Source organism: Lonchura striata, chromosome 2 (genome assembly GCF_050655825.1).
Source record: "Lonchura striata isolate lonStrDom1 chromosome 2, ASM5065582v1, whole genome shotgun sequence".
Classification (NCBI taxonomy): Eukaryota; Metazoa; Chordata; class Aves; order Passeriformes; family Estrildidae; genus Lonchura; species Lonchura striata.
This window is the reverse complement of record NC_140704.1, coordinates 1,159,889-1,185,208: the sequence shown is the minus strand read 5'-3', so window position 1 is coordinate 1,185,208 and position 25,320 is coordinate 1,159,889. Positions and strand designations below refer to the sequence as shown.

General features: G+C 61.3%; 4 protein-coding genes across 8 annotated transcripts; 2 read left to right on the top strand and 2 right to left on the bottom strand.

The window, feature by feature from the left end:
• Positions 1–443: 443 nt before the first annotated feature.
• Positions 444–10,171, top strand: LOC144245905 (uncharacterized). 2 transcript variants are annotated; one of them, XM_085572906.1, is made up of 4 exons: positions 444–611; positions 9,451–9,504; positions 9,579–9,662; positions 9,821–10,171. In XM_085572906.1, exons 1-4 carry the CDS (start codon positions 509–511, stop codon positions 9,970–9,972), a joined length of 393 nt encoding a protein of 130 aa, XP_085429032.1. In that variant the 5' UTR covers positions 444–508; the 3' UTR covers positions 9,973–10,171. The 2 variants fall into 2 exon arrangements, with proteins under 2 accessions (XP_085429032.1, XP_077637500.2); XM_077781374.2 differs by lacking the exon at positions 444–611 and adding an exon at positions 8,956–9,146.
• Positions 2,526–8,123, bottom strand: LOC110476942 (uncharacterized). 2 transcript variants are annotated; one of them, XM_085572905.1, is made up of 5 exons: positions 7,969–8,123; positions 5,552–5,678; positions 4,883–4,957; positions 4,600–4,686; positions 2,526–4,419 (listed from the first exon to the last, which is right to left on the bottom strand). In XM_085572905.1, exons 1-5 carry the CDS (start codon positions 7,984–7,986, stop codon positions 3,380–3,382), a joined length of 1,347 nt encoding a protein of 448 aa, XP_085429031.1. In that variant the 5' UTR covers positions 7,987–8,123; the 3' UTR covers positions 2,526–3,379. The 2 variants fall into 2 exon arrangements, with proteins under 2 accessions (XP_085429031.1, XP_031360001.2); XM_031504141.3 differs by having other exon boundaries at positions 2,526–4,416; positions 7,969–8,118.
• A 1,637-nt stretch (positions 10,172–11,808) lies between the features above and the next one.
• On the top strand, positions 11,809–20,160 carry LOC110476941 (uncharacterized). Of its 3 annotated transcripts, none has more exons than XM_077789998.2 (7): positions 11,809–11,872; positions 12,854–13,123; positions 13,249–13,375; positions 13,794–13,979; positions 14,728–16,005; positions 16,639–16,749; positions 17,409–20,160. In XM_077789998.2, exons 1-7 carry the CDS (start codon positions 11,849–11,851, stop codon positions 18,440–18,442), a joined length of 3,030 nt encoding a protein of 1,009 aa, XP_077646124.2. In that variant the 5' UTR covers positions 11,809–11,848; the 3' UTR covers positions 18,443–20,160. The 3 variants fall into 3 exon arrangements, with proteins under 3 accessions (XP_077646124.2, XP_085418136.1, XP_085418133.1); XM_085562010.1 differs by having other exon boundaries at positions 11,816–11,908; positions 16,642–16,749; XM_085562007.1 differs by having other exon boundaries at positions 11,816–11,908.
• A 373-nt stretch (positions 20,161–20,533) lies between these two features.
• Positions 20,534–24,407, bottom strand: LOC110476940 (uncharacterized). Its single transcript, XM_031504142.3, has 5 exons — positions 24,356–24,407; positions 23,937–24,278; positions 23,037–23,151; positions 22,545–22,658; positions 20,534–21,898 (listed from the first exon to the last, which is right to left on the bottom strand). Exons 1-5 carry the CDS (start codon positions 24,377–24,379, stop codon positions 20,871–20,873), a joined length of 1,623 nt encoding a protein of 540 aa, XP_031360002.2. The 5' UTR covers positions 24,380–24,407; the 3' UTR covers positions 20,534–20,870.
• Positions 24,408–25,320: the final 913 nt, after the last annotated feature.

Genomic DNA, 25,320 nt, shown 5'->3' with positions numbered 1-25,320 from the left:
CCCAACTCCTTCCAACCTCCTCAGTTATTCCCATTTTCCCCATGTATCCCACCTAGGATTTAACAGCAAGAGAAAGAGTTTCAAAATAGATGTAAAATATTTAAATTTCATTTTTAGGTGCCTGTGCTAGCCCTGAGCAGGCTCCAAAAAGCCACAAAATCCTGGGAGGCCATTTTGGGAATAAAAAAGGGAAAACTTAGTGAGTTTTCTCCGTGAAATTGTGATTTGTAGAACATCTCCCGCCTCTGACAGGGACAGTAAATCCCTCCCAAAAACCAAACCCTGAGCCCTGAGCTGGGGAATTTCCTTGCTCATAAATCTGACTCTGGGTTTATTTGCCCTTCCCAGGGTTGTGCTGTCCTTCCTCATTCCGGAACTGCCGCGGGTTTGTCTTGGAGCCGTTCCCACAGCCATTCCCTGCTCCCACCTGGGCACTGGAAGGTTCCCAGCCCGAGGTGGGGCTGGGACTGGGGGGGCTTGAAGGTCCTTCCCCACCAACAAGTCTGGGATGCTGCAGGGAGGGCACGGCTGGTCCATCACGGAATCACCCTGGAGTGGGTCGGGTTGGAACGGAGCAGAAATCCAATTCCAGAGCACCCCTGCCATGGCAGGTACACCTCCCACTGTCCCAGGGTGATCCAAGCCCCAAAGTCCAGCCTGGCCAGGGATCCAAGGGAAGTCACAGCTGCTCTGGGAACTCCATCCCAGCCAGGAATTCCTTCCCAATATCCCATCCATCCCTGCCCTCTGGCACTGGGAGCCATTCCCTGTGTCCTGTCCCTCCATCCTTGTCCCCAGTCCCTCTCCAGCTCTCCTGGAGCCCCTTCAGGCCCTGGCAGGGCTCTGAGCTCTCCCTGGAGCTTCTCCAGGTGAACATTCCCAGCTCTCCCAGCCCTGGAGCAGCTCTGGGGCCTCCTCTGGGTCTCTCCAGCGGCTCCGTGTCCCTGCCCATTCCCTGCCTGGTCCGTGCCCGGTCTCTGCCTGTTCCTTGCCCGTTCCCATTCCCTGCCCAGTCCGTGCCCATTCCCTCCCCTGTCCCTGCCTGTTCTCTGCCCGTTCCCTGCCCGTTTCCGTTCCCTGCCCATTCCCTGCCGTGTCCCTGCCTGTTCCCGTTCCCTGCCCATTCCCTGTTCGGTCTGTGCCCGTTCCCTGCCAGTTCCCGTTCCCTGCCAGTTCCCGCTCCCTGCCCGTTCCCGTTCCCGCCGTTCCCGGTTTCCCGCTCCCGGCCCATCCCTGGTTTCCATGGCAACGGCACCGCCCCCGGTCCCCATGGTAACCGCGTTGGGGGGCGTGGCCACGCCGCGCAGCGCGCGCGGCACTTCCGCTTTAAGCCACGCCCCCACCCTCGCCTCGCGCTCGACCCGGAAGCAGCGCGTTCCCGCGCTCATCGGGCGCCGCCATGTTGGGAGGCCGCACAGCATCCGGGCAGCGCGGCGGGCGGCGCGATTGGCGGGGCGTGGCACGTGACCCGCAGCGCGCGCTGCGATTGGCTGGCGGCACGGCCGCATCGCCTTGGTGCTGTGCGGGGTCCTGAGTGGTACCCGGGATGGGGGAGCATCACGGGAACCCCCGGCACTAAAAGCACGCCTGGAGCCGCGACAAAACGGCTCCCGAGACATTTCACCGGTGTTGTTGGCTTTAGAGTCCCGTTTCACCGCCCGCCAGCACTGCCAGGCGGGAATGTCCTTACAGGAATTGCGGAGTCATGGAATTGCTGAGATGGGCAAAGCCCTCTGACATGCCTGAGTCCAAGTCCAGCACTGCCCCATGGCCCCAAGTGCCACCTCCACAGGGCTTTGAAATCCCTCCAGCCGTGGGGACTCCAGCCCTGCCCTCGCAGCTGGGCCAGGGCTGGAGAGCCTTTTCCAGGAGGAACATTCCCAATATCCCACCTGAACCTGCCCTTGAGGCCGTTCCCTCTTGTCCTGTTCCCTGGGAGCAGAGCCCAACTCCTCCTGGCTCCAACCTTCCTCCCGGGAATTGCAGGAGCCACAAGGTGCCCCCTGAGCCTCCTCTTCTCCAGGATGAGCCCCTCGAGCTCCCTCAGAGGGATTTGGGGTCTAGGGGAGAATGCTGAAAGCCCCAAACCAACAGCCCCCAGCTGCCAAAACCAGCACCAGCCATGGCAGGAGCATCCCCAGTTCAGGCATCCCAGATTTTCCCCAGGCCAGCCCCAGTTCCATGGAGAACTGGCAAAGTGAACGGATCCACGGTGCTCGGTTTGCTTGGATCTGTTGGAGCTTCCTTCTGGCCCCAAAACAGCACCTGGGCCCTGGGAGGGCATTGGAGAACATCCCAGAAATCACCTTTTCCTTGTAAAGATCCGATCCCAGAGATTCCAAAAGCTGCTGGGAATTCAGGCCAGGCTGGATTTCCCAGGAAAATGCTTCCAACAGGACTGGAACTAAACCTTCCTGTGTCCTTCCCTATATCCAATCCAACCCAACCCAACCTGACCCTCCCTGGCACAACTCAAGGCTGTTTCCCCTCATCCTGTCCCTTTTCCTTGGGAGCGTTGGCAAATATACAACTTTTTAAATTCCTTTATTTTATTTCTCAGTCACGCTCAGTTTGCCTTTGCCTTGGAGAAAGGAATGAGAGTATTTTTTGAGGGTACTGTTCTCCTCTGTGAGGTGTGATAAACTTAACATCTCAACAAACTGGAAATAGCCCAAAAACACCCAAAATTATAACAAACATCAGCAAACGTCAAGGAACATCTACCCCAGAACTCTGGGGCTGGAAAGGCTGATAAAGAAATTAGTGAGGGTTTAATAAACATCGAGGCAAAAAAATCCCGCTGCAATGAAGAAACCAAATTCTGAGAACTCTGCAATTTGGCACCAATGAACATTTAACCAATGGATTTCTGTTTTGAACTACACAAAGTTTTAAGAAAAAATTGAGTAAACTTTGCATGTCATGGAATGATTTTCTCTGCACAGTTGGGCCACATGTGGGTGAAATAATTTCTGTTGCACATCCCAGACAGAAATAAGGAAATGCCTCGATGTTCTAACACCAAAAATGTTGTTGGAGGGTTTTTGTTTTTCCTGTAGTTCCAGTGACAGGAGCACAGCCTGAACCCTGGTTGGTTTTTAGAGATGGATTTAACATCCCTTCCAAGCCAAGCCATTCCAGGACTTCAGGATACCATGCTCACTTTTCCTTCTTTCCTCCTTTGAGCCACACAAATCCTCCCTTTTTCCACTGCTTTTCTCCAAAGCCTCTCAATCAATCCAGTTCAGGGCAGGCCCCACATTCTCAGTTTCACCTCCCTCAATCCACCTCTGTCACGTTTCTCCTCCTAAACCCCCCGGAACTGGGGGGGATTAAGAGTTGTGCCTCAGGGAATCCTATTCCAATCTCCTCCTGGGAGTCAGCACTTCCTGATCTCCGCCAAGTTGTCGATCTGGATGATGATGGGCCAGATGCTCTTCCCCTGGGAGACCCCCTGGAGCTCAAACTTCTGGCATATGGAGTCCAGTATGTATCTTATCGTCCTCATCACATTCCGGAACATGTCATGGAGCGACACCCCCTGCAATTTCTGGGGTTCCGCACATCCTTCAAGTTCCTGGCTGGCACTTGGATGCTCCAGAGGCTTTTCCCTCTTCTCCACTCCTGCAGCCAGGATTAGGGGAGGGCGCGAAGCCCCACTTCCCAAAATCCCCTCTGGAACACACTGTGTGTCTGATGTCACCCCCTCGGCGTTCCCGGCGCTCCGGAGCTGGCGCGGTGCGGCCACCTCCATCGGAGGACAAACCCCAGGGCTCGTCCCCTGCGCGGCATCGCCACAGCTGGAGTGGCCTCTCCACGGAAAGCCCAGCCTCCAGTAGGGCTGGTAGCGCCGCAGGATCTCCCTGGCTCTCCGGACCCTCCTGCCCCAGTGGAACTGCCGCCACGCCAGCCGGCGGCGCGCAGCTTGGATGTCGCTGGCCCCACGGCTCCTCCCGGCCCGGCGCTGCCGGCAGTAGTTGTGTTCCCACAGGCAGCAGGGCTGCGGGGTGCAGGGCGCGACCGGCTCGCTCCGCAGGCAGTAACCGTGGTCCTTCGCCGCCGCCGCTCTCAGCTCCTCCACCCGCAGCTCCTGGGATCCCGGGAGAAGCGTCGCCTCTCCCAAGGTGTGTCCATGGTTTTGGGCATTCCCTTGATGCCTCTCCCCAGGGCTATCCCGCAGCTGTTCCCAAGGATCCAGGCTCTGCTCTTCCACTGTGGAATGAGGCAGGAATGTCTCACTGTGGGTTAGGTCTTCCATGAGTACAGGTTTGTCCTCCACTTCCTCCTTCACAAGCCATGGCTGGGCTTGGCTCCCCACTCCACTGTCTGCTTCCAACGGGAATTCGCTCCTTTCCTCGTGACAGCCAACCTTCTTCTGGAAGCTCCTGTCCTGGAGACACCATAACGTTCCTGGTCCTGCTGGGAGAGAGGTGGGAAGGGGTTGGATACTTCCTGGCTGGAGCAGGGAGAAGAACATCCCTTCTTCCTACTCCAGGGCTACCTGGACTCCACATCCCAACCTCTGCCAGACGTCAGGGGAGCCCTGCAGTGGGAGAAGCCCTGGGAGTGGCCCAGGGATGGGGCTGAAGCAGGACTCACCTGGACACGAGGGCTCCAGCCCCTGGTCCCTGCTGGCTCTGGGCCACCAGCCAGAGGAAGGCTCCTCCAGCCAGCTCCTGGCATGTCCTGCAGGGAAAACAGCAGATGTCACCAGCCAGGCTGGAAATCCTGACTCTCCATGGCCATGAGAAAGAAGGAAGAGCCCTGTCCTTGTCCCCACCAGGAGTCCTGACTTCTCCACAGCCACGGGGATGGAGCAGGAAGCCCTGACCCCATCCTGGATGCAGATTCCATCCCTCAGGGTCAGGATGTTGCTGCTCACCTGAAGATGAGCAGATCCACGGCTCTTCCCCACGCTCCAGCCGGTGCAGGATGTCGGGCTTGGGGCCTGGATAACCTGGGAATGGGACAGAGGGCATTGGACTGTCCATGATTCCAGGAAAATCAAGGACTGGGACATCCCAGCTGTGCCTCACCATGCATGGAAACACCTCTGGGATGTGGGAAAAATGAGGGAGAAACCGCAGCTGCTTCCAGAGAGGGATTTATTCCTGAGAGCCCTGATGGAAGTGTGGCAAGGTCCACAGCTCCCCAGTTCCACTGACAGGCTTTCCCAAGGATGTCTCCTGCTCATCCAAGGGGTGGGATATCCTACCATGCTCCCTGATCTTAGAGAATCATTTCCAGTGCTGCTCAAACCCAGACCCAAATCATGCCTTTTCCAGCACTAAATTCCCTGATCAGCCCCTAGAAGGGAAATCTCCTCACGGGAAGGGTTGTCCAGCCCTGGAGGGATTGGAAAGCAGTGTGGATGAGACACTTGGAGACATGGATTACTGGTGGCCTGGGCAGTGCTGGGGAACAGTTGGACTTGGGCATCTCCAAGGCCTTTTCCAACCTCAGCCACTCTGGGAGTGTGGGATTCCGTGCTCTGGAAGCTGCTGGGGTGGGATCTGAGGGAAGCTCTGGCCAGGGCGATTCTCAGGATTACCCAAAGAGGTCAGCAGCTCGTAGGTGTCGGACACGACGTCCCGGTACAGCTCCCGCTGCCCCGCCGTGAGCGCGTCCCACTCGGCCCGGCTCAGGAACACCGTCACGTCCTTGAAGGTCACCGGCTCCTGCCACGGGATCAGGAATCACAGCTTCCCTCAGAGATCACACCCTCCTGAAGGATCCAACCCTCCCTCAGGGATCACACCCTCTTCAGGGATCTAATTCTTCCTCAGGGATCACACCTTCCCTCAGGGATCTAATTCTCCCTCAGGGATCTAATTCTCCCTCAAAGATCACACCTTCAATCAGGGATCTAATCCTCCCTCAGGGATCACACCTTCCCTCAGGGATCTAGTTCTCCCTCAAAGATCACACCCTCCTGAAGGATCTAATCCTTCCTCAGGGATCAAATCCTCCCTCAGGGATCTAGCTGAGATCTAATTCTCCCTCAAGGATCACACCCTCCTCAGGGATCTAATCCTCCCTCAGGGATCACATGTTCCTCAGGGATCTGAGATCTAATTCTCCCTCAAGGATCACATCTTCCCTCAGGGATCACATCTTCCCTCAGTAATCTAATCTTTCCTCAGGGATCACACCTTCCCTCAGGAATCTAATTCTGCATTAAGGATCACACCTTCCCTCAGGGATCACAGCTTTTCTCACGGATCTATCTGAGATCTAATTCTCCATCAAGGATCACATCTTCCCTCAGGGATCACATCTTCCCTCAGGGATCTAATCCTCCCTCAGGGATCACACCTTCCCTCAGGAATCTAATTCTGCATTAAGGATCACACCTTCCCTCAGGAATCTAATTCTCCCTCAAGGATCATACTCTCCTCAGGGATCTAATCTTCCCTCAGGGATCTCACGCTCCTCAGGGATCACACCTTTCCTCACAGATCGCATCTTCCCTCAGGGATCAAATCCTCCCTCAGGGATCACATCTTCCCTCTGGGATCCAATCTTTCCTCAGAGATCTATCTGAGATCTAATTTTCCCTCAAGAATCACATCTTCCCTCAGGGATCTAATCCTCCCTCAGGGATCTAATCTTCCCTCAGGGATCACATATTTCCTCAGAGATCTATCTGAAATCTAATTCTTCCTCAAGGATCACATCTTCCCTCAGGGATCCAATCTTTCCTCAGAGATCTATCTGAGATCTAATTTTCCCTCAAGGATCACATCTTCCCTCAGGAATCTAATCCTCCCTCAGGGATCATATCTTTCCTCAGGGATCTAATCCTCCCTCAGAGATCACACCCTCCTGAAGAATCTAATCCTCCCTCAAGGATCTTATCCTCCCTCAGGGATCATATCTTCCCTCAGGGATCTAATTCTCCCTCACGGATCACACCTCCCTTCCCAACAGGGGAAGCCTTTCCCAGCCCAAAGGAGCTCCCAGGACATGAGGCCATGGTTGTCACTGTCCCAGGAAGGCGTGTTCCCCCCTGGGGTGGGAATTATGGATCTGGGAGAAGGACAGGCTGGAATCCAGTGCCAAACACGGGAATCCAACACCTTGGGATGTGTTTTACGGTTCCTACCGCGAGCATTTTGTGATCCCCATGGGATTGGGATAGTCCAGGACAGCTCCAGGTCACCTGGAGCTGGGCTGGGGGGACATTCCCAGCAGCCCCCCGTCAGCCCCATCCCAGGAAATCCCTCAGGAGCTATCCCAGTGGGGATGGGGAAACAGGGGGCGGAGAGAGGGCGGGGAGGGATATGGGGGGAAAATGTGGGGGTTTGACAGGGGTTTTGGGGTGGGGGGTGATGGGGTGGGATTAGGGGGATGGAATGGGGGTTTTTAGGGGCTGATGGAGGTTTGGGCAGCGATGGGGATTTTGGGGTGGGGGGTGGGATTAGGGGGATGGAATGGGGGTTTTTAGGGGCTGATGGAGATTTGGGCAGCGATGGGGATTTTGGGGTGGGGGGTGGGATTAGGGGGATGGAATGGGGGGTTTTAGGGACTGATGGAGATTTGGGCAGCGATGGGGATTTTGGGGGGTGATGGGGGTGGGATTAGGGGGATGGAATGGGGGTTTTTAGGGGCTGATGGAGATTTGGGCAGCGATGGGGATTTTGGGGGGTGATGGGGTGGGATTAGGGGGATGGAATGGGGGGTTTTAGGGGCTGATGGAGATTTGGGCAGCGATGGGGATTTTGGGGTGGGGGGTGGGATTAGGGGGATGGAATGGGGGGTTTTAGGGGCTGATGGAGATTTGGGCAGCGATGGGGGATTTTGGGGGGTGATGGGGTGGGGGTGATGGGGGGTGGGGTCTTCAGGGCGGAATTCCATGGGAGTGGGGGGCACTGGAGGGGTGATGGGGTGGGGTCGGGGGTCGCACATCGACCCCCGGGCGGAGGCGAGGGCTGCCCGGGGGTCTCCCCGCCAGCTCCTGACTCCTACCTGCTCCTGCCCCGCCATGGCGGCCGGGGGTCCCGGGGGGGTCCCGGGGGTCCCGGGGGTCCCGCCGCCTCTCCCGCACGCGCTTCCGGTCACTGGCCCGGCCCTCGGCGGAAGCGCCGCCGTGACCCGGCCCGGGAGGCGGGACCGGAGGCGGGGCTGAACCCAACGGGAACGGGAACGGGAACGGGAAGGGGAAGGGGAAGGGCCGAGCCGGGCCTGCCCATGTGTCCCTGCCCCGAGGCTTTTCCTTCCCGTTCCGTGCCAGCGCAGGCCGAGCCCGCCCCGCTCCCGCCCCCTCTGGTGCCCTTTGGCCTCCAGAGTCAGCGATTCTCCCAAATTAGCGTGAGAATCCTCAGGTTTTCCACCAAAAGTGCGCTCAGATGTGGTCCCCGCTCCGTGTTGTCCCATTCTTGTGTTCCCCGCTGCCCGCGCGTCCATCCCCGCTGGCTCCTGGATTCGCCTCCTCCAGATTTCCCGCTTCTCGCGGATAAATTTCCCAATGGTTCTGTATCTCCTGTGTGCAGCTTCTCCATTAGTCCCTTTCTGCCAACCTCGTGCAAGTAGTCTCCATCTAGCCCCTGGAATTCCCTATGGAATTCCTCTGTCCTGCCTGGACCCTTCGCGTCTGCGCCACCAAAAGCCAGAACGTGGAATGAATCACGTTCCATTGTATCTTAGGGATGCTCAGGAGTGGCCAGGACTAATTGCTCATCACTAAACGCATACAACAAGCCCAGTTTGGTTTAACAGCAATCCCAGAACCTGGAATTATGGGGGTTCCAGAAGCAGATTCTGGAATTGCTGTTGGCAGGAGACGGGATGATCCTTAAATCCCCTCCCAGCCCAGGCCATGCCAGCATTCCAGGACTCCGTGAGAGGTGTGCAGGAAGAGCAGGACTCCCAAGACAGAATTTTGGGGAGAAGTTTCCTCCAGCCCATCTCTTATTCAGAGCCAGCCCTTTCCTCTCCCTGTGTCCAGCAGCTCCGGCTGTGAGTGACCTTTCCGGGGTCACCGTGGTGACATCGGGGCCAATGTCCAGGCAGGGCAGTGACCGCAGTCCCAGGACAGCCGCGGTGGCACCATGAGGCTGTGGCTGCTCTGCGCTGTGGCCGTGGCCGTGGCCGGAGTGGCCGGAGCTGACCACGGCGACTCCGGGATGGCGGCAGAGAGGAGAGAGGTCGGTTGTGTGTGGAGAGGGGTAAAACTGGGAATAACGGGGCTGGAATGACAGAGCTCGGCACAGCCTGCCCCCTCTCTGTTCCTCGGGGCTGGCCCCACACCGGGACAAATCCCGGGCTGCGGCTTTTCCAGCCTCCCGTCCCTGCCGGGATGGGCTCGGCATTCCCGGGCCGCAGGAATGATCCCAGGGAGGGCACGGCGGGATGGGGCTCCCCGGCATTCCCATCACCTGCCGGTCGTGCCCGCATTCCCACCCTGCGCTCCGGGAGATGCCGGCCCCCATCCCAACCTTCCCTCCGCAGGGCCGGCGGCGGCCGCACAGACCCTGCTCCGGCTGCTTCTCGGTGCTGAGCGAGGTGAGCCGGGACGCGGGAATGCGGGAATGCGGGGTCGGGGGATGGGGGCTCCTACACCCGTGTCTGTCCCGCAGGAGTCGCAGTCGATGCCCTGGAATTCCCGGGAGGAGGATGCGGCTCAGCTGGGCAGGCGGGCTCGGAGCAGGAAGGGACTGGAGGTACCGGAGTGTGCCCGGGGCTGCCCGGGAATGGGGATGGGGATGGGATGGGATGGGATGGGATGGGATGGGATGGGATGGGATGGGATGGGATGGGATGGGATGGGATGGCATCTCCCTCTTCCGGGCTCCCTGTGACACCGCGCTCCCTCCCGCAGGCCAGAGCCAGGAGGGAGAGCCTGCAGCCGTCCCAGCCTGCCGGACACTCCGGGCGCATCCTGCTGCTGTGACCGGTGACAGCGGAACCCCGGCAGGAGCCCGGGACCGGCAGGGACCCCCCGGCAGCCCCCGCGGGACATTTCAGGAGTGACTGAGCAGCCAAGAGCGCGGTGGGAGCAATGCCGGAGCCCGGGAATGCTGCTGGACACCGGGAGCAGCCCCATGCCAACAGAACTCAGCCATCCGCTCCCTGCTCTGCGCTGAGCCCCCCGCCTTTCCCACCCCCCAAAATGCTTCTGGGGCAGCTGCCCCTGCTTTGCCAAGCCCCCAAATAAAGCTGGCACACCAGAGGGAGCAGATGCGCTTGGGGGGACACACGAAGTGTGGGTGACATCCAACAGAGCCACCCCACGCTGGGCTGGGCTGGGTGGCACTGTGGGGACACTGGGGACAACGGGGGTCAGAGCCAACCCGGGGGGTGTCTGCACAGGGGGATTGCGTGGGGAACTTCCAGGGGTGCTGGTCCTGGTGGTCCCTCAGGAATGTCAGTCCAAGGGTTTGGGAGGATCCCAGAATGCTGGATCACAGGGGTGGCGAGATCCCCGAGGAATGCTGCTCCCAGCGGACGTGGGAGCTCCTGGAGGTCCCACAGGGCTCTCAGTTCAGGTGAATGGTGGATCCCCAAGAATCCTGGATCACAGGGATGGCGAGATCCCCCAGGAATGCTGCTCCCAGCGAATGTGGGAGCTCCTGGAGGTCCCGCAGGGCTCCAGTTCAAGGGAATGGCAGATCCCCAAGAATGTTGGTCACAGGGGTGGCAAGATCCCCCAGGAATGCTGCTCCCAGAAGACGTGGGAGCTCCTGGAGGTCCCGCAGGGCTCTCAGTTCAGGAGAATGGCGGAACCCCAAGAATCCTGGATCACAGGGATTGGGAGATCCCTCAGGAATGCTGCTCCCAGGGCAGGTGGGGCTGGAGGACCCCCCCAGCGATGCTGGTCTTGGGGGTCCCGCAGGGCTCCCAGATCCAGGGAATGGCAGATCCCCAAGAATCCTGGATCACAGGGATGGCGAGATCCCCCAGGAATGCTGCTCCCAGAAGATGTGGGAGCTCCTGAAGGTCCCGCAGGGCTCTCAAACCCAGGGAATGGCAGATCCCCAAGAATGCTGGATTGCAGGGGTGGCGAGATCCCCCAGGAATGCTGCTCCCAGAAGATGTGGGAGCTCCTGGAGCTCCTCCAGGGCTCCAGTTAAGGAGAATGGCGGATCCCCAAGAATGCTGAATCATGGGGTGGCGAGATCCCCGAAGAATGCTGCTCCCAGAAGATGTGGGAGCTCCTGGAGGTCCCACAGGGCTCTCAGTTCAGGAGAATGGCGGATCCCCAAGAATCCTGGATCACAGGGATGGGGAGATCCCCAGGAATGCTGCTCCCAGAAGATGTGGGAGCTCCTGGAGGTCCCACAGGGCTCTCAGTTCAGGAGAATGGCGGATCCCCAAGAATCCTGGATCACAGCGGTGGCGAGATCCCCCAGGAATGCTGCTCCCAGCGGACGTGGGAGCTCCTGGGGGGTCCTGGAAGGCTCTCAGTTCAGGTGAATGGCAGATCCCCAAGAATGCTGGATCACAGGAATGGCAAGATCCCCCAGGAATGCTGCTCCCAGAAGATGTGGGAGCTCCTGGAGGTCCTGGAAGGCTCTCAGTTCAGGGCCTGGGCAGTGTCCAGAGGTCCGGCCTTGGTGGCCCCAGGGCCCCACCCCCTGCCCGGCCCCGCCCCTCCGGGCCCTGCCCCCCGGGCCCCACCCCCTGCCCGGCCCCGCCCCTCCGGGCCCCGCCCCTCCGGGCCCCGCCCCTCCGGGCCCCGCCCCTCCGGGCCCCGCCCCTCCGGGCCCCGCCCCTCCGGGCCCCGGCCCTGGCTCCTCCCGGCCGGCAGGGGGCGCCGCCGCGGCGCGGAGCCGCTCTGGCGCGGCGCCCTCCGCGGGCCCGGCGGCGGCGCGGGCGCGGGCCCGGGGCGGCGGTGGCGGCCGCGGCCATGTCCCGCCGGGGGCCCGCGCAGGTCAGGGCCCGCCCGCGGCACGGGACACGGGCCGGGGTGCGCCACGGGCCGGGGGACGGGGCGGGCCGCAGCCGGGCCGGGTCAGGGGCGCGCGGGGGTCCCACGGGGGAAGTGGGACGGGGGGTCCCGCAGGGTGCTGGGCAGGGGGGAGGGAGGTGGCGTGGGGTGGGTGCTGTGGGGTGACAGCTCGGGGGTGTCCTGGGGAGCTGGGTCTGGGGGGGTCAGGGGTACCCAGGGGAGGGGTGCTGGGTCTGGGGGGGTGAGGGGTACCCAGGGGAGGGGTGCTGGGTCTGGGGGGGTCAGGGGTACCCAGGGGAGGGGTGCTGGTTCTGGGGGTCAGGGGTCCCCAGGGGAGGGGTGCTGGGTCTGGGGGGGTGAGGGGTACCCAGGGGAGGGGAGCTGGGTCTGGAGGGTGAGGGGTCACCAAGGCAGGGGTGCTGGGTCTGGGGGGGTCTGGGGTCCCCAAGGGAGGGGTGCTGGGTCTGGGGGGGTGAGGGGTCCCCAAGGGAGGGGTGCTGGGTCTGGGGGGGTGAGAGGGCCCCAGGGGAGGGGTGCTGGGTCTGGGGGTCAGGGGTGTCCAGGGGACGGGTGCTGGGTCGGGGGGTCAGGGGTCCACAGGGGAGGGGTGCTGGGTCTGGGGGTCAGGGGTGTCCCTCAGGGTCCTGGAGCGGATGGCAGCCCGGGAGGGTGCGGGTGCCTCGGTTCCTGGGGGTGAAGGGATCTCCCAGGGATGCTCCTGGCAGAGGAGCAACTGGGGAACCCCCCCGAGGTGCTGCTGGCAGGGGTTCCCCTGGGGTGTCTGTTCTGGGGGTCTCCCTTTGGTCCATGGCAAGGTGGGGATAGGAGGACGCGGGGTGGCAGCCAGGCTGTGACAGATCCCTGCGGAATTGGGGGAATCCCTCGGGACTGCCGGGGGGTTCTGAGCGGGTCCCCATTCCCTGACCACCCTCTGGCCAGGCCCTGACCCCGAATCCCCCGCAGGTGTCGGGCAGCCTGCGGCAGAAGGCGGCACCGGGCACGGCCCCGGCGGAGCTGCAGGAGCTGCGGAGCCGCACGGAGCGCGCGGAGCGGCGGCTGCTGGCCTGCGAGAACCTGGTGGGAGAGCTGGGCAGCGGCCTGGCCTCCCTGGGCACCCTCCTGCAGGGCTACGGGCAGCTGCAGCAGCGCCTGCTCAACCTGGAGAACCTCCTCAAGAACAGGAACTTCTGGATCCTGCGCCTGCCCCCCAGCTCCAGCGGGGAGATCCCCAAGGTAGCAGCGGCCGCTTCCCAGGGATGCCGTGCAAGGGCTGGGGGCCGAGCTCCTGCGTGTCCCCGTGGCGGGGCTGGACGTGTCCCGAGCCACGCGTGGTTCCAGGGAATTCCCTGTGATTCCAGGTGCCGCTCACCTTCGATGAGATCTCGGTGTATTTCAACGAGCTGGAGTGGGAGAGGCTGGAGCGCTGGCAGAAGGATCTGTACAGGGCCGTGATGAGGGGCAACTACGAGACCTTGGTGTCCCTGGGTAAGGCTTGGGAGGCTGGAGCTCATGGAGTCGTGGGTTTGAAAGACTGTGAGGTGGTGAGGCCCTGGCCTGGGTCGCCCACACCCTTGGCAGTGTCCAAAGCCAGGTTGGATGAGGCTTGGAGCAACCTGGGATAGTGGGAGATGTCCCTGACTGCCACTAGAGGGAAACGTTGCAGCCAAAGCTTTTCCCTCGTGGGATTTTAGTTCCTGTTCTGCTGGTTAAGATCCTCTCTGCCTCAGCTGCGTGTGTGCCTGGGGGTGGGTCCTGCCTTGGGGCCCAGGAAGTGTTTGGAGTAGGGATGAGGTGTTTGTGTCCCCGCCAGGACTGGGACAGGGGACAAGGGTCACTGCTGGAATGTGCCAGACTAAAGGCAGCCAAATCCTAACCAACCCCTCATCCTCTGCCCCACGACCAGACTACGCCGTGTCCAAGCCCGACATCCTGTCCCAGATGGAGAGGGATGAAGAGCTGAGTGACAAAGAGGGCCAGGAGCCCCCATGGACACAGACTGGGGATGGTCAGGAGCCCCTCCGGGCAGCAGAAGAGAGGGACAAGGCAGACGAGGCTCCAGGAGATGAAACCCCCATGGAAGCTGCCCCAGGTGGGTGCCAGGAGGAGGTGGCTGTTCCTGGAGACCTCCCCTTCCTTAGGGATGAAGGGCTCAGCTCGCTCCATGGACTAAAGCACCCCAGAGCGCCATGAATCTTCATTCCAAGAGGAATGGTTGTGCTTGGTGGGATGAATCCCAGGGAGAAAAGCAGTCAAAGCCTTGCAGGAGGGTCTGGAGCAGTGGGAAGGGCCTTCTGTAAGACTGGGGCTTCCAGAGGCATTCCTGCCTGCTGTGGAGGGACAGGAAACATGCTGGGAAGTGAGAAACTGGGAGCTGAGGTGGGAAGGGGAGGCTGGAGCTGCTCTGCTTGTGCTGGGGGAACAGAGGAGTCTGGGGAGCCTTGGGGCATGAATTTAGAGTGGGAGGGCTGGGCAGGAAGGTGGAAGGTGCTGGAAAGGGACAAACAGCTGGGAGCAACGGAGATGTGGGAAGAGCTGTGGTCAAGGGCTCTTTCCTGCAGGATTGAGGAGCTGGGCAGGTGCTGTCCCATGGGAAAACTCAGCTGGAGCCCAGGTGGGAGTTTGGGGAGAGGAAAAGGGACACAGAGGGACATCTCCTTTGGGGTTCACGTTTTGTTACTCACAGCTTCTGTCCTGTGTGGATCCTGCCACGGGGCCAAGGAGGCGGCTCTGCCATGGGGGTTGGAGGTGTTGTGAGAGGGGACAAGGCTCCCTTTGGGAATCTGGCAGGATAAAGGTGCAGATCCTAATAAAGCCCCTGTTCTGTGCCCTGGGAACAGACGGTGCCGAGTCCACACCCAACGGCCGGACACGCATTGAGAGGGATGAAGAGCCCAGCAACGAAAAGGGTCCTGAGCCCCCATGGACACAGAATGGGGACAGCCAGAAAACCCCACAGATACAGAATGGGGACAGCCAGGACCCCCCAGAGACACAGACTGGGAACAGCCCAAAATCCCCACGGACACGGAGTGCGAACAGCCAGAAAACCCCACAGACACAGACTGGGGACAGCCCAAAATCCTCATGGACATGGAGTGGGAACAGCCAGAACTCCCCACAAAGAGAGAATGGGGACAGCCCAAAATCCTCATGGACACGGAGTGGGAACAGCCAGAAAACCCCACAGATACAGAATGGGGACAGCCCAAAATCCTCATGGACATGGAGTGGGAACAGCCAGAACTCCCCACAAAGAGAGAATGGGGACAGCCCAAAATCCTCATGGACACGGAGTGGGAACAGCCAGAAAACCCCACAGATACAGAATGGGGACAGCCCAAAATCCTCATGGACATGGAGTGGGAACAGCCAGAACTCCCCACAAAGAGAGACTGGGGACAGCCCAAAATCCTCATGGACACGGAGTGGGAACAGCCAGAAAACCCCACAGATACAGACTGGGGACAGCCCAAAATCCTCATGGACACGGAGTGGGAATAGCCAGAAAACCCCACAGACACAGACTGGGGACAGCCCAAAATTCTCATGGACATGGAGTGGAAACAGCCAGAAATCCCCACAAAGAGAGAATGGGGACAGCCCAAAATCCTCATGGACACGAAGTGGAAACAGTCAGAAAACCCCACAGATACAGACTGGGGACAGCCCAAAGTCCCCAAGGACACAGAGTGGAAACAGCCCAGAATCCCTATGGACACGGAGTGGGAACAGCCCAAAGTCCCCAAGAACACGGAGTGGGAACAGCCCAGAATCCCCATGGACACGGAGTGGGAACAGCCCAAAGTCCCCAAGGACACCGAGTGGGAACAGCCCAGAATCCACATGGACACGGAGTGGGAACAGCCCAAAGTCCCCAAGGACAGAGAGGGGGAACAGCCCAAAACCCCCACAGACGCAGACTGGGAACAGCCCCAAGTCCCCACAGGCACACACTGGGGACAGCCAGACACTGCTTCAGACACAGACTGGGGACAGTCAGAACCCCCTCCAGACAGGTGTCCCCAACAATCAGAAGCCCCCAGTGGCACCAGAAGAGATGGAGCAGCGGGAAGAGGCTTTGAGAGAGGATCCTATGACCATGGAAGTTGGCCCAGGTGAGTTCCAGGGGTGCCAGGGAGGATGTGCTTCCCCTTCCCCAGCAGTCCGGGGCTCTGGCAGAGTCCAGGGCAGAGGTGCATGGCCCTGGTGCTTGGAGGGGCATTGCCAGGGAGCCTTGGGATCTTGTCACTGGACAGTGAAGAGGGTCTGGACATGGGAATGCAGCCTGTGGAGATGGTGGGGTGAGGCTTGAGGCTGCTCTGTGAGGTGCTGGCATGTGCCACCTTGCTGTCCTTCCCTCCCAGCCCTCCCTCTGCTTTTGGCCCATGTGTGGTTTCACTCCTGATACCTTCCAGCCTTTCCACAGAATTGCTGGGGTTGGAAAAGTTGGAAAAGCCCTCGGAGATCCTTGGGTCCAACTGTCCCCCAGCACTGCCAAGGCCCCATGTGCCCAGGTACCACATCCACATGGCTTTAAATCCCTGCAGGGACAGGGACCCCACCACTGCCTGTTCCAGGGCTGGACAGCCCCTTCCAGAAGGAATTTTCCTGATAGCTGATCCACATCCTGGCTCTTGAGCCACAGCTTTCTCCAGCTCTTCCACACGCTCCCAGCAATCCCTGGTTCATATTGCTGGAGCGGGGACCTGGGAGGTCTCCATGGGTTTTCAAATCCCTGTTCCCTGCAGCAGAACTCCCCATCCTGATGATGAATGTGATGTCCCTGGGGGACCATCAGCCGGGGACGGCGGCAGAGGAGCACCCGGAGATGGAGGAGGATCTGGCAGAGCCTGACACTGGTGAGTCACCCTGTGCTGGGGACATGGGGCCTGGCAGGCGGGTGGGAAGCAGCTTCCAGAGGTGATGGGCTTGAAATAGGGAGGGAAAAATAAGTTTCAGGGGTTCCTTTTATTTTTTCCTGCAACATCATGTGGGTTTAGAGGTGGGTCCCTCATGCCACTGGTCCCCATGGCACCCATGGAGGGCTCAGCCTGGCAGCCCTCCAGGGATGGGCACTCCATCCCTGCCCTGGGCCACCGTGCCATGGCTGGACAACCCTTTTGGGGAAGGAATTTTCCCAATATCCAACCTGGACCTCCCCTGGCACAGCTCAAGGCTGTTTCCCCTTGCCCTGTCCCTGTTCCCTGGGAGCAGAGCCCAACCCCTCCGGCTGTCCCCTGCTGTCAGGGAGCTGTGCAGAGCCACAGCTTTTCTGAGCCTCCTTTTCTCCAGGCTGAGCCCCTTCCCAGCTCCCTCAGCCCCTCCTGGGGCTCCTCCAGACCCTTCCCAGCTCCGTTCCCTGCCCTGGACACGCTCCAGCCCCTCAATGTCTTTCTTGTCATGAGAAGCCCAGAGCTGCCCCTGGGACTGGAGGTGCTCCAGCAGGGCCAGCACAGGGAGGGGCCCTGGTCCCGTGTCACACCGGTGCTGACACCAGCACGGTGTCTCTCTGTTCCAGAGGAAGCCTTTTCCATGGAAGATGAAACACCGTGCGAAGGGGCTTCTCTTGAGGACATCAAGGTGAAGGAAGAGGAGCCTGAGCTGCTAGCAGAGGAATCCACAGCCTCACCCGGCTCAGAGATCCAGAAGTGTCCCAAAAACGAGCTGGTGAAAGCCAAGATGAAGAAGAAGCCAAACCGCTGCGAGGCCAGCAACCTCCTGATGGGCAACTGCCGGCGCGGGTACGTGCGGGAGTGGTCCCATCCCTGCACGGAGTGCGGGAAGCGCTTCCGCCTCAAGATCAACCTCATCATCCACCAGCGCAGCCACGCCAAGGAGGGGCCCTACGAGTGCCCCGTGTGCGACATCGGCTTCAGCAACAAGCGGCACCTGGACCTTCACCGCAGCATCCACGTCAAGGACAGAGCCTTGGGGGCCAAGGTCTGGGGCAACGTCCACCCCGAGCTGCGCGTCCGCCCGCGCAGGGTCCTGTGCGGCGGCCACAGGCCGGGCGGCGGCGGCCACGCCGGGGCGGCCTGGCCGGGCCAGCCCAAGGAGGAGCCGGACGGAGAGGGCCTGTCCGGCTCCGGGATCGTGCAGCCCCCCAACTCCAGGCAGAAATGCCCCCACTGCAAGAAGTTCCTGTCCCGCTCCACGTCGCTGCGGCGGCACCTCCAGACGCACGCGCGGGAGCGGCCCTACTGCTGCAGCTCCTGCAACAAGTGCTTCACGCGCAGCAATCACCTCCTGCGCCACAAGAAGATCCACGAGAGGGCTCTGGCTGCGGTCCAGCAGGAGGCCAGCGCCCAGGCCCCCGCTGCTATCCCGGCGTCCCTGCAGCACCAAGCTCCCAAGGCTGAGAGGAGCCCTTCCCAAGAGAATGGGCGCCCTGAGGCTGCAAAAGCGAGCCTGCCCAGCGTGCTGCTGTTGGGAGCGACGCCACTGGGGCTCCCGGGCAGAGGATCCCCGCTCCCTGACTGCATCAGGAAAGCTGTGCAGCCCGTGGTCCAGCTGGGATCGAGGGCAGTGGCTTTGGAGATGACAGAGAAATGACAGATGACAGACCCTGGGACAGATGTGAACTGTGTGTGACCCTGAAGAGAAGCTGCGAGTTTGTTTGCGTTTGTCGCGCGAGTTTGGTGTCTCGTGGGACACCGAGAATGGGAATCTGCTGTGTTTTAGGAGTTTCCTGGGTTGTGGAAAGAATGGGAAGCTTGGAGACCACAACAGAAAGCAAATTGCAGAAGCCTCCAGTGATGTATAATGCTTCACCATTCCACTGACTTGTTCGAGTTGGCTGATAGTTGGAATTTTCCCAAGCTGACATTCCTGGGAGATGACCAGGTGAATCCTGGTCAAACAGGAGCAGAGCTTTCGCATTCTTTGATGTTGGAGCTGATCCCTTGCATTCGGAAACACAACTGAAGAGGGCAGGGAGAAGGGAATGAAGCTGGCAGCATTCTCAAGCAGCCCTTTGCTCCATGGACCAAGCTTCCTGACTGAGACACCAGATGGAGAGTGACATCTCTGAGACCCCACTGTGTCCTGGCCACCCTTGCCACCCCCACCCTGGGGCGGAGATCAGTAACACTCCCTCCAGCAGGTTGGGAACACTGGAGTTTTGCACTGGAAGATCCATAGGACAAACCAAACCCTAAAATTCTGTGCTGGCGTATCCCAGGGATCCCAGCATCAGGGAGGCCACAAACGCCCTCAGGACCATCCTGCGTGGGTGCAGAGTGATTTTAGGAATACTTGACGGGTCAGCCAGCCCCATGCTGCAGCAGCACCCCAATCCTCATGGATGTGCGTGCCCAGAGCAGCCCCTCAGCTCTGTGGGAAACTCCCACTCTCCCAACCACAGCTCGTCCCCTTTCGCCCAAAATCCCACCATAACAAATCCTATGGGAAAACAGTTCTGTAGCTACCTCAGTGAGGGAGAGGGGGACCTGCCCAGAGGCAGCCAGTGGGAGCCAGGCCTGGCACTGCCCCAGTGTCCCCGGGAGCCACCGGAGCAGTGTCCGTGCCCCACGTGCATCCCACCCGCCGGGTGTGCACAGGGAGCACCTCCCGCCCGGAGCCAGCGCCACACGGACACGGTGGAGCAGCTGCTGGGGGCTCTTGCATTTAGCTTTCCAGGTTTTATTGGGTTTGGGTTGCTCGATGTAATTATTTGATGTTCTGAGGTCTCTGTCCCTCTCTGAGCAGTGAGCACTGGTAGGCTTTTCCCATCTTTTATTCGGAGTCATTCCCAAGGTGTGGTGATGCTGCTGTGGGAAGCTTTGGGAGCTGAGGGAACGCCTGTGCCACATCCAGGTGTGATCCTCAGCCACCTCCTGCTCCATGGGATGGACAGCAGGGTCCGAGCTGCTCCATAGCAATACACATGACATCCCACTGCTCCTCTGGGCTGGTGTCTCACGTTTCCCGCCCCTGGGATTGCATTGTGGAGCATTCCAAGCCTGCAGCAGGAGACAGGAGGGGTGCCAGGGGCAGTTGGTGCCTTGTGGACACACGGCCATGGATCTGGCAGTGAGCCAGCTGTTGGTTATCCCTGTTATCCCTGCCCACGTAGAGATCCCAATGCTCCCCAGTTGATCCCAGGGGCATGGTTGAGCTTGTGTGTTGGTGGCTGAATGCCCCCAGGCCAGCAGAAGGGGTCAGCAGCCCCAGCCTGGCATTTCTAAATCTGCTGTGACCAGGAGCGGCGTTTCCTGCGACATTCCTGATCCCTTTCTCAGGCTGTGGAATCAATAAAGTATTTGTCTCTATGTCTGGCTGCTTTGGGGGCTGTGCTGGTGCCTTGGGCACAGAACTGGGATCAGCCAGGACAGCTGATCAGCAGGAGGGTTTTGGGAGTCACTGCCAGCAACTCCAGAGCCACTGACAGAGTTGTGGAATCCCAGCCAGGAAGGACAAGTGGGTAAGGGAAGCTGGGAGGAACAGGGAATGGAGTGACCCTGGCCACCATGGGTGGGACACGTCCCTCAGCATTGCAGGGAGTCCCTAGGTACCCAGATCCTACTGAGAATCCTGTGGGGGGTTCCTGTGGGACTCTCCACATTCCCATCACATTCCCAGCAGGTAGCTCTGCGTTCCGGGGATGTCACCCCCCAGCTGCCCCTGAGCACAACAGGAGACCAGTCAGTTCAGTCTTTTATCTGATTCTCTTCCCGGCTGGGCTATCAACTGCCCCCAGGCCACTGACCACTCCCAGCCGCTCCCAGCACAGTGGTGCTGTTCAAACAACCGAGTTCCACCCTGGGATCTGACACAGCCGCTCCTCTGCTGCCTCGGGGCCAGTCCCATGCCACCCTGGGCCCTTCCCTGCCCAACAGCACACCAGGCTCCCTCCTCCTCCTGCTGCCACCCAGGTGGTGCCACAACTCCCACAGCATCGTGCACAAACTCCCGCTGCTGCCACAAGCCCCAGCCGTCCCACGTGCAGAACCGCTGTCCCTTCCCTTCTCCAGCCCTCTGGCTACCGATTATCCTGGCTCAGAGCCTCGCAGGGCTCCAGCTCCGGCTCGTGTCCCGGCAAGCTGCCGGCCGGAGAGGTGGCCACGGCGGCGTGCACCTTCTGGTGGTGGTTCAGCGACTGGCGGTGCCGGAAGCTCTTGGTGCAGCCGTGGCACTGGAAGGGCCGCTGCTGCGTGTGCCGGCGCTGGTGCTCCTCCAGCGACGCTTTTTGGGGGAAGCTCTCGGCGCACTCGATGCAGCGGTAGAGCCGCTCGCCGCCGGCGCTGCCCCGCGTCGCCCGGCCCGGCCACGCGCTGCGGAGCTGCGGCCCGTGGATGCGCTGGTGCTTCTGCAGGTGGTGCTTCTGCACGAAGCCCTTGCCGCAAGCCGGGCAGCGGTACGGCCGCTCCCCGGTGTGGATCCGGTAGTGCTTGTTGAGGTTGGACTTCTCGTTGAAGCTCTTGCCGCAGGCCGGGCACTGGAAGGGCCGCTCGCCCGTGTGCAGGCGCTGGTGCCGCAGCAGCGCGGCGTGGTGGGCCAGGCTCTTCCCGCACGACGTGCAGATGAAGGAGCCGTTGCTCTTCCTCGCCCGGTTCTGCTGCCGCGCCAGGAGGTTCCGTGTCAGCCGGACGCTCTTCCAGCCCGGCGGCAGCGCCCGGGGATCGTCCCGGGGACTCTGCTGCTCCCAGCCGGGCTGCGGCGACGCCACCTCGGCCGCCGGGTCTTCTCCCAGCGGCATTCCCTGGGCGAGCGCGAACGGCTGCTCCGTGCCCGCGCCCAGCGCCTGCTCCGTGGGGAAGGGCAGGCCCGGGGCAGGGTGAGCTTCCACCGGCACCACCACCGGCTTGAATTCCCCCAGGCAGAATTCCCCCAAGCCCTCTCCGGCCGCCTTCGGCCCGGCCACGCCATGGCTCTCCCAGGAAACCGGCTGCTCCTGGCTGAGGGGAACCTCCTCGTCCAGCCTGACCGCGGGCACCATCGGCAGTGCCAGGAGCTCAGCTCCGTCCTCCTGCGGCTGCTGCTCTTCCGTCTTGATCACGATCATCTCACCTGTGGAGAGACCACAGTTCATTCCCGGGAAGTCCTCCCGTGCCTCCAGCTCCAGAGTGGGAGGTGAGAAGAACTGGCAAAGAACGAAAGGGAGCAGGAAGGGATTCCCAGGAGGAGAGGAGGTGAAGGGGGGTTGTCCGGGCAGCTTGTTGGACCTCAGGGACATCATGGAATCATGGAATTACTGAGGTTTGCAAAGCCCTTCAAGATCACCAAGTCAAATCATCAACCAAGCACTGCCAAGGGCACCACTGCCACATCCACACAGCTTTTAAATCCTTCCAGGAATGGAGACTTCACCCCTGCCCTGGGCATGCTGCACTCAATGACACTATGGACTGACAATACAATCCCCACAAAAAAACCAAACCAGAGGGAAAGTGAAGGCAAAGCTGAGGTGCAGAGTCCTCCATTCTGGAAGGAACCTCATCAGGAATGGCAGAGTTTAAACGTGTGAATCCAGGGAATCCAGGATCAAAGCAAAGCCTCCCCAAAGCAGGAGGGAGCATCCCCCCACAGGTACCCAGCTCCGGAGCCACCCTCGCTGAGCCTTGCCCAAGGTTTTCCCGTTTTCCATCCTTAAGAACTTGGCCCAGCCTGGGCAGGTTGTCAGTGCCCATCCTCAACCCCCCTCGCTGCCACTCACTGTCACCAAGCTGTCCTGGCACCGCTCCCTTCTCCGGCAGCCCGGGGCTCCCTGGATCCTCCCTGTCCTCGGCTGGTGGCAGCAGTGCAGGTTTGGAACCAACATCCTCAGACCCTGGGAAGGAGGGAGCAGTGGGATGAACTGCTGACAGTGGGACCAGCCAAAGCAGGGTCCTGGAATTCCAGGACATCTGATCATACAGGCCACTGGCAGCTGATCCAGGCACATGATTTTTGCTTATCCCAGGAAGCGCCTGATGGACACTCAAGCTCTAAAATTCCAGCCCAAAATTAATTAAAATGTAGGACTCTCTGCAGCAAATCTGTGCAGGGTGATCCATGTACAGCCCATATCCCAGGAAAAAAACAGTGCAGGAACACTGATTGCAGGACATGTCACCTGGAATCCCCCCATGTTCCACATGGGGAGGGTTTGGAAGCTGCATCAACCCAGGGATGATGATGCTTCTGACATGATCTGAGCGATCCTCACCCAGAGGGACCGAGGCCTCATAATTCCCCTTCCTGGCGATCCCACGGAGCTCCCGGCTGTCCACGCTCCCCAACTCCTGCTCCGACAGAGCAGCCTCCTCACCCGCCGCTGGCACCTGGAAGTACAGGAGGCTCCACCTGGGGGTCTCCACTGAGCCCCTCCCCGAGCCCCTGTGGGTCTGGAGCCCCTACAGACAGAGCCAGGTCAGGGGGGACATCCCCAGACATCCCAGCGAGGCTCAGCCGTTCCTCCCCAGACCGGGGCAGATTCCCAGGATCCATCCTGGCAGCCAGGCGAGCAGTGACACCTCAGGTGGGAGCAGGACAGGTGGCACCATCCCACATCAATCCAGTAAGGCCCAACACGGCTGAAACACTTGGGGTGGGTGTTCTGCTCCCCCTCTTCCCTGAGGACAGGGACAAGCACCAGAAGAGCCGTGTCCCTCTGGCTCCCTGCAGCTCCTGAGAGCCAGCAGCACTTCCCATGGCCACACGGTCACCTGGGGCACTTTCCCACAGCTTTGGGCACATCTCTGTCACCTGTGGTCTCTCCCTGTCACGCTGAGCACATCCCTGAGAGCTGGGACACATCCCTGTCCATCTCTGGCACATTCCCATTAGCTGGCGCTTGTCCCCATTGGTCACCGCCGGCATGTTCCCGTTATCTGGGGCTTGTCCCCATTGCCTACACCCCATCCCCGTTCCCTGGGACTCATCCTCATTACCGTGGGCCCATTCCTGCAGCCATGGGCTCATCCCGTTCCCCAGAGCCTGTCCCTGCCACCCACCGCTGGCACGGCCCCGTCCCCGCGGGCTCAGCCCGATCCCCGTTCCCGGCGGCTGGTTCCCGTTCCCCGGGCCCATCCCGTCCCCGTGCGGGCCCGAACCCCGCGGCGGTTACCTGTGTCGGTTCCCGGCCGGTGCCGGTGCCGGTGCCGGTGGCGGTGCCCCCGCAGCGGCAGCGGCGGAGCTGGCGCTGGATGCGGCGGAGGCGGCGGGAGTTGTCCCGGAGGAGCGCGGCCAGCCGGGCCCCGCCGGCCCGCACCGTGCGCTCCAGCCCCGCCACGCGCCGCTCCAGCCGCTCCAGCCGCCGCTCCGCCGCCTCCACGCTCCGCTCCAGCCGCCGCTCCGCCGCCGCCACCGTCCGCAGCGACAGCCCCGCCGGGGCCGCCCCGCCGGGGCCCGCGCCGGGATCGGGGCCCGCGCCCTGCCAGGCCTCGGGCGCCCACTCGGGGTCCTGCTGCTGCGGGGGGAAGAGGGCGGTGAGGGGGGCGCCGCCGGGGCTCCGGGGCTGCCGGTGCCGCGGGGTCCCGCCGGTACCTGCGCGCGGCCCCGCTGGGCCATGGCCGCCCCTCGCCGCCGCCGCCGCCGCCGCGGCGCCCCCTGCCGGCCCCGCGCCGCCAGCGCCGCCCCGCCCGCGGCCGCCGCGCCGAGACCCCGGCCCGGCCCGGCCCGGCCCGGTCCGGCTACAGCCCGGTTATAGCCCGGTTATAGCCTGGTTACAGCCCGGACACAGCCCGGACACGGCCCGGTTACAGCCCGGTTATAGCCCGGTTATAGCCTGGTTACAGCCCGGTTACAGCCTGGTTACAGCCCGGACACAACCCGGACACAGCCCGGTTACAGCCCGGTTATAGCCCGGTTATAGCCTGGTTACAGCCCGGACACAGCCCGGACACAGCCCGGTTACAGCCCGGTTATAGCCCGGTTATAGCCTGGTTACAGCCCGGACACAGCCCGGACACGGCCCGGTTACAGCTCGGTTACAGCCCGGTTACAGCCCGGTTATAGCCTGGTTACAGCCCGGACACGGCCCGGTTACAGCCCGGTTACAGCCCGGTTATAGCCCGGTTACAGCCCGGTTATAGCCTGGTTACAGCCCGGACACGGCCCGGTTACAGCCCGGTTACAGCCCGGTTACAGCCCGGTTACAGCCCGGTTATAGCCTGGTTACAGCCCGGACACAGCCCGGACACAGCCCGGTTACAGCCCGGTTACAGCCTGGTTACAGCCCGGACACAGCCCAGACACAGCCCGGTTATAACCCGGTTATAGCCTGGTTAGAGCCCAGACACAGCCCGGACACGGCCCGGTTACAGCCCGGTTACAGCCCGGTTACAGCCCGGTTATAGCCTGGTTACAGCCCGGACACAGCCCGGACACGGCCCGGTTACAGCCCGGTTATAGCCTGGTTATAGCCTGGTTACAGCCCAGACACAGCCCGGTTACAGCCCGGACACGGCCCGGTTACAGCTTGGTTACAGCCCGGACACAGCCCGGACACG

What these genes read in the sequence shown, in the direction of transcription:
- LOC144245905 (XM_085572906.1), top strand. Translation starts at nt 509, where the DNA reads ATGCTGCAGGGAGGGCACGGCTGGTCCATCACGGAATCACCCTGGAGT. An exon ending in GCTTCTCGGTGCTGAGCGAG is followed by an intron (nt 9,505 to 9,578) that starts GTGAGCCGGGAC and finishes TCTGTCCCGCAG; the next exon opens with GAGTCGCAGTCGATGCCCTG. An exon ending in GGAGCAGGAAGGGACTGGAG is followed by an intron (nt 9,663 to 9,820) that starts GTACCGGAGTGT and finishes TCCCTCCCGCAG; the next exon opens with GCCAGAGCCAGGAGGGAGAG.
- LOC110476942 (XM_085572905.1), bottom strand. An exon ending in CGAGCTGCTGACCTCTTTGG is followed by an intron (nt 4,958 to 5,551) that starts GTAATCCTGAGA and finishes TCCCATTCCCAG; the next exon opens with GTTATCCAGGCCCCAAGCCC. An exon ending in GTGGATCTGCTCATCTTCAG is followed by an intron (nt 4,687 to 4,882) that starts GTGAGCAGCAAC and finishes TTTTCCCTGCAG; the next exon opens with GACATGCCAGGAGCTGGCTG.
- LOC110476941 (XM_085562007.1), top strand. Translation starts at nt 11,849, where the DNA reads ATGTCCCGCCGGGGGCCCGCGCAGGTCAGGGCCCGCCCGCGGCACGGG. An exon ending in CGAGACCTTGGTGTCCCTGG is followed by an intron (nt 13,376 to 13,793) that starts GTAAGGCTTGGG and finishes CCCCACGACCAG; the next exon opens with ACTACGCCGTGTCCAAGCCC. An exon ending in TCTGGCAGAGCCTGACACTG is followed by an intron (nt 16,750 to 17,408) that starts GTGAGTCACCCT and finishes TCTCTGTTCCAG; the next exon opens with AGGAAGCCTTTTCCATGGAA.
- LOC110476940 (XM_031504142.3), bottom strand. Translation starts at nt 24,379, where the DNA reads ATGGCCCAGCGGGGCCGCGCGCAG. An exon ending in CCGGCCGGGAACCGACACAG is followed by an intron (nt 23,152 to 23,936) that starts GTAACCGCCGCG and finishes CTGTACTTCCAG; the next exon opens with GTGCCAGCGGCGGGTGAGGA. An exon ending in GCCAGGACAGCTTGGTGACA is followed by an intron (nt 21,899 to 22,544) that starts GTGAGTGGCAGC and finishes GTCTCTCCACAG; the next exon opens with GTGAGATGATCGTGATCAAG.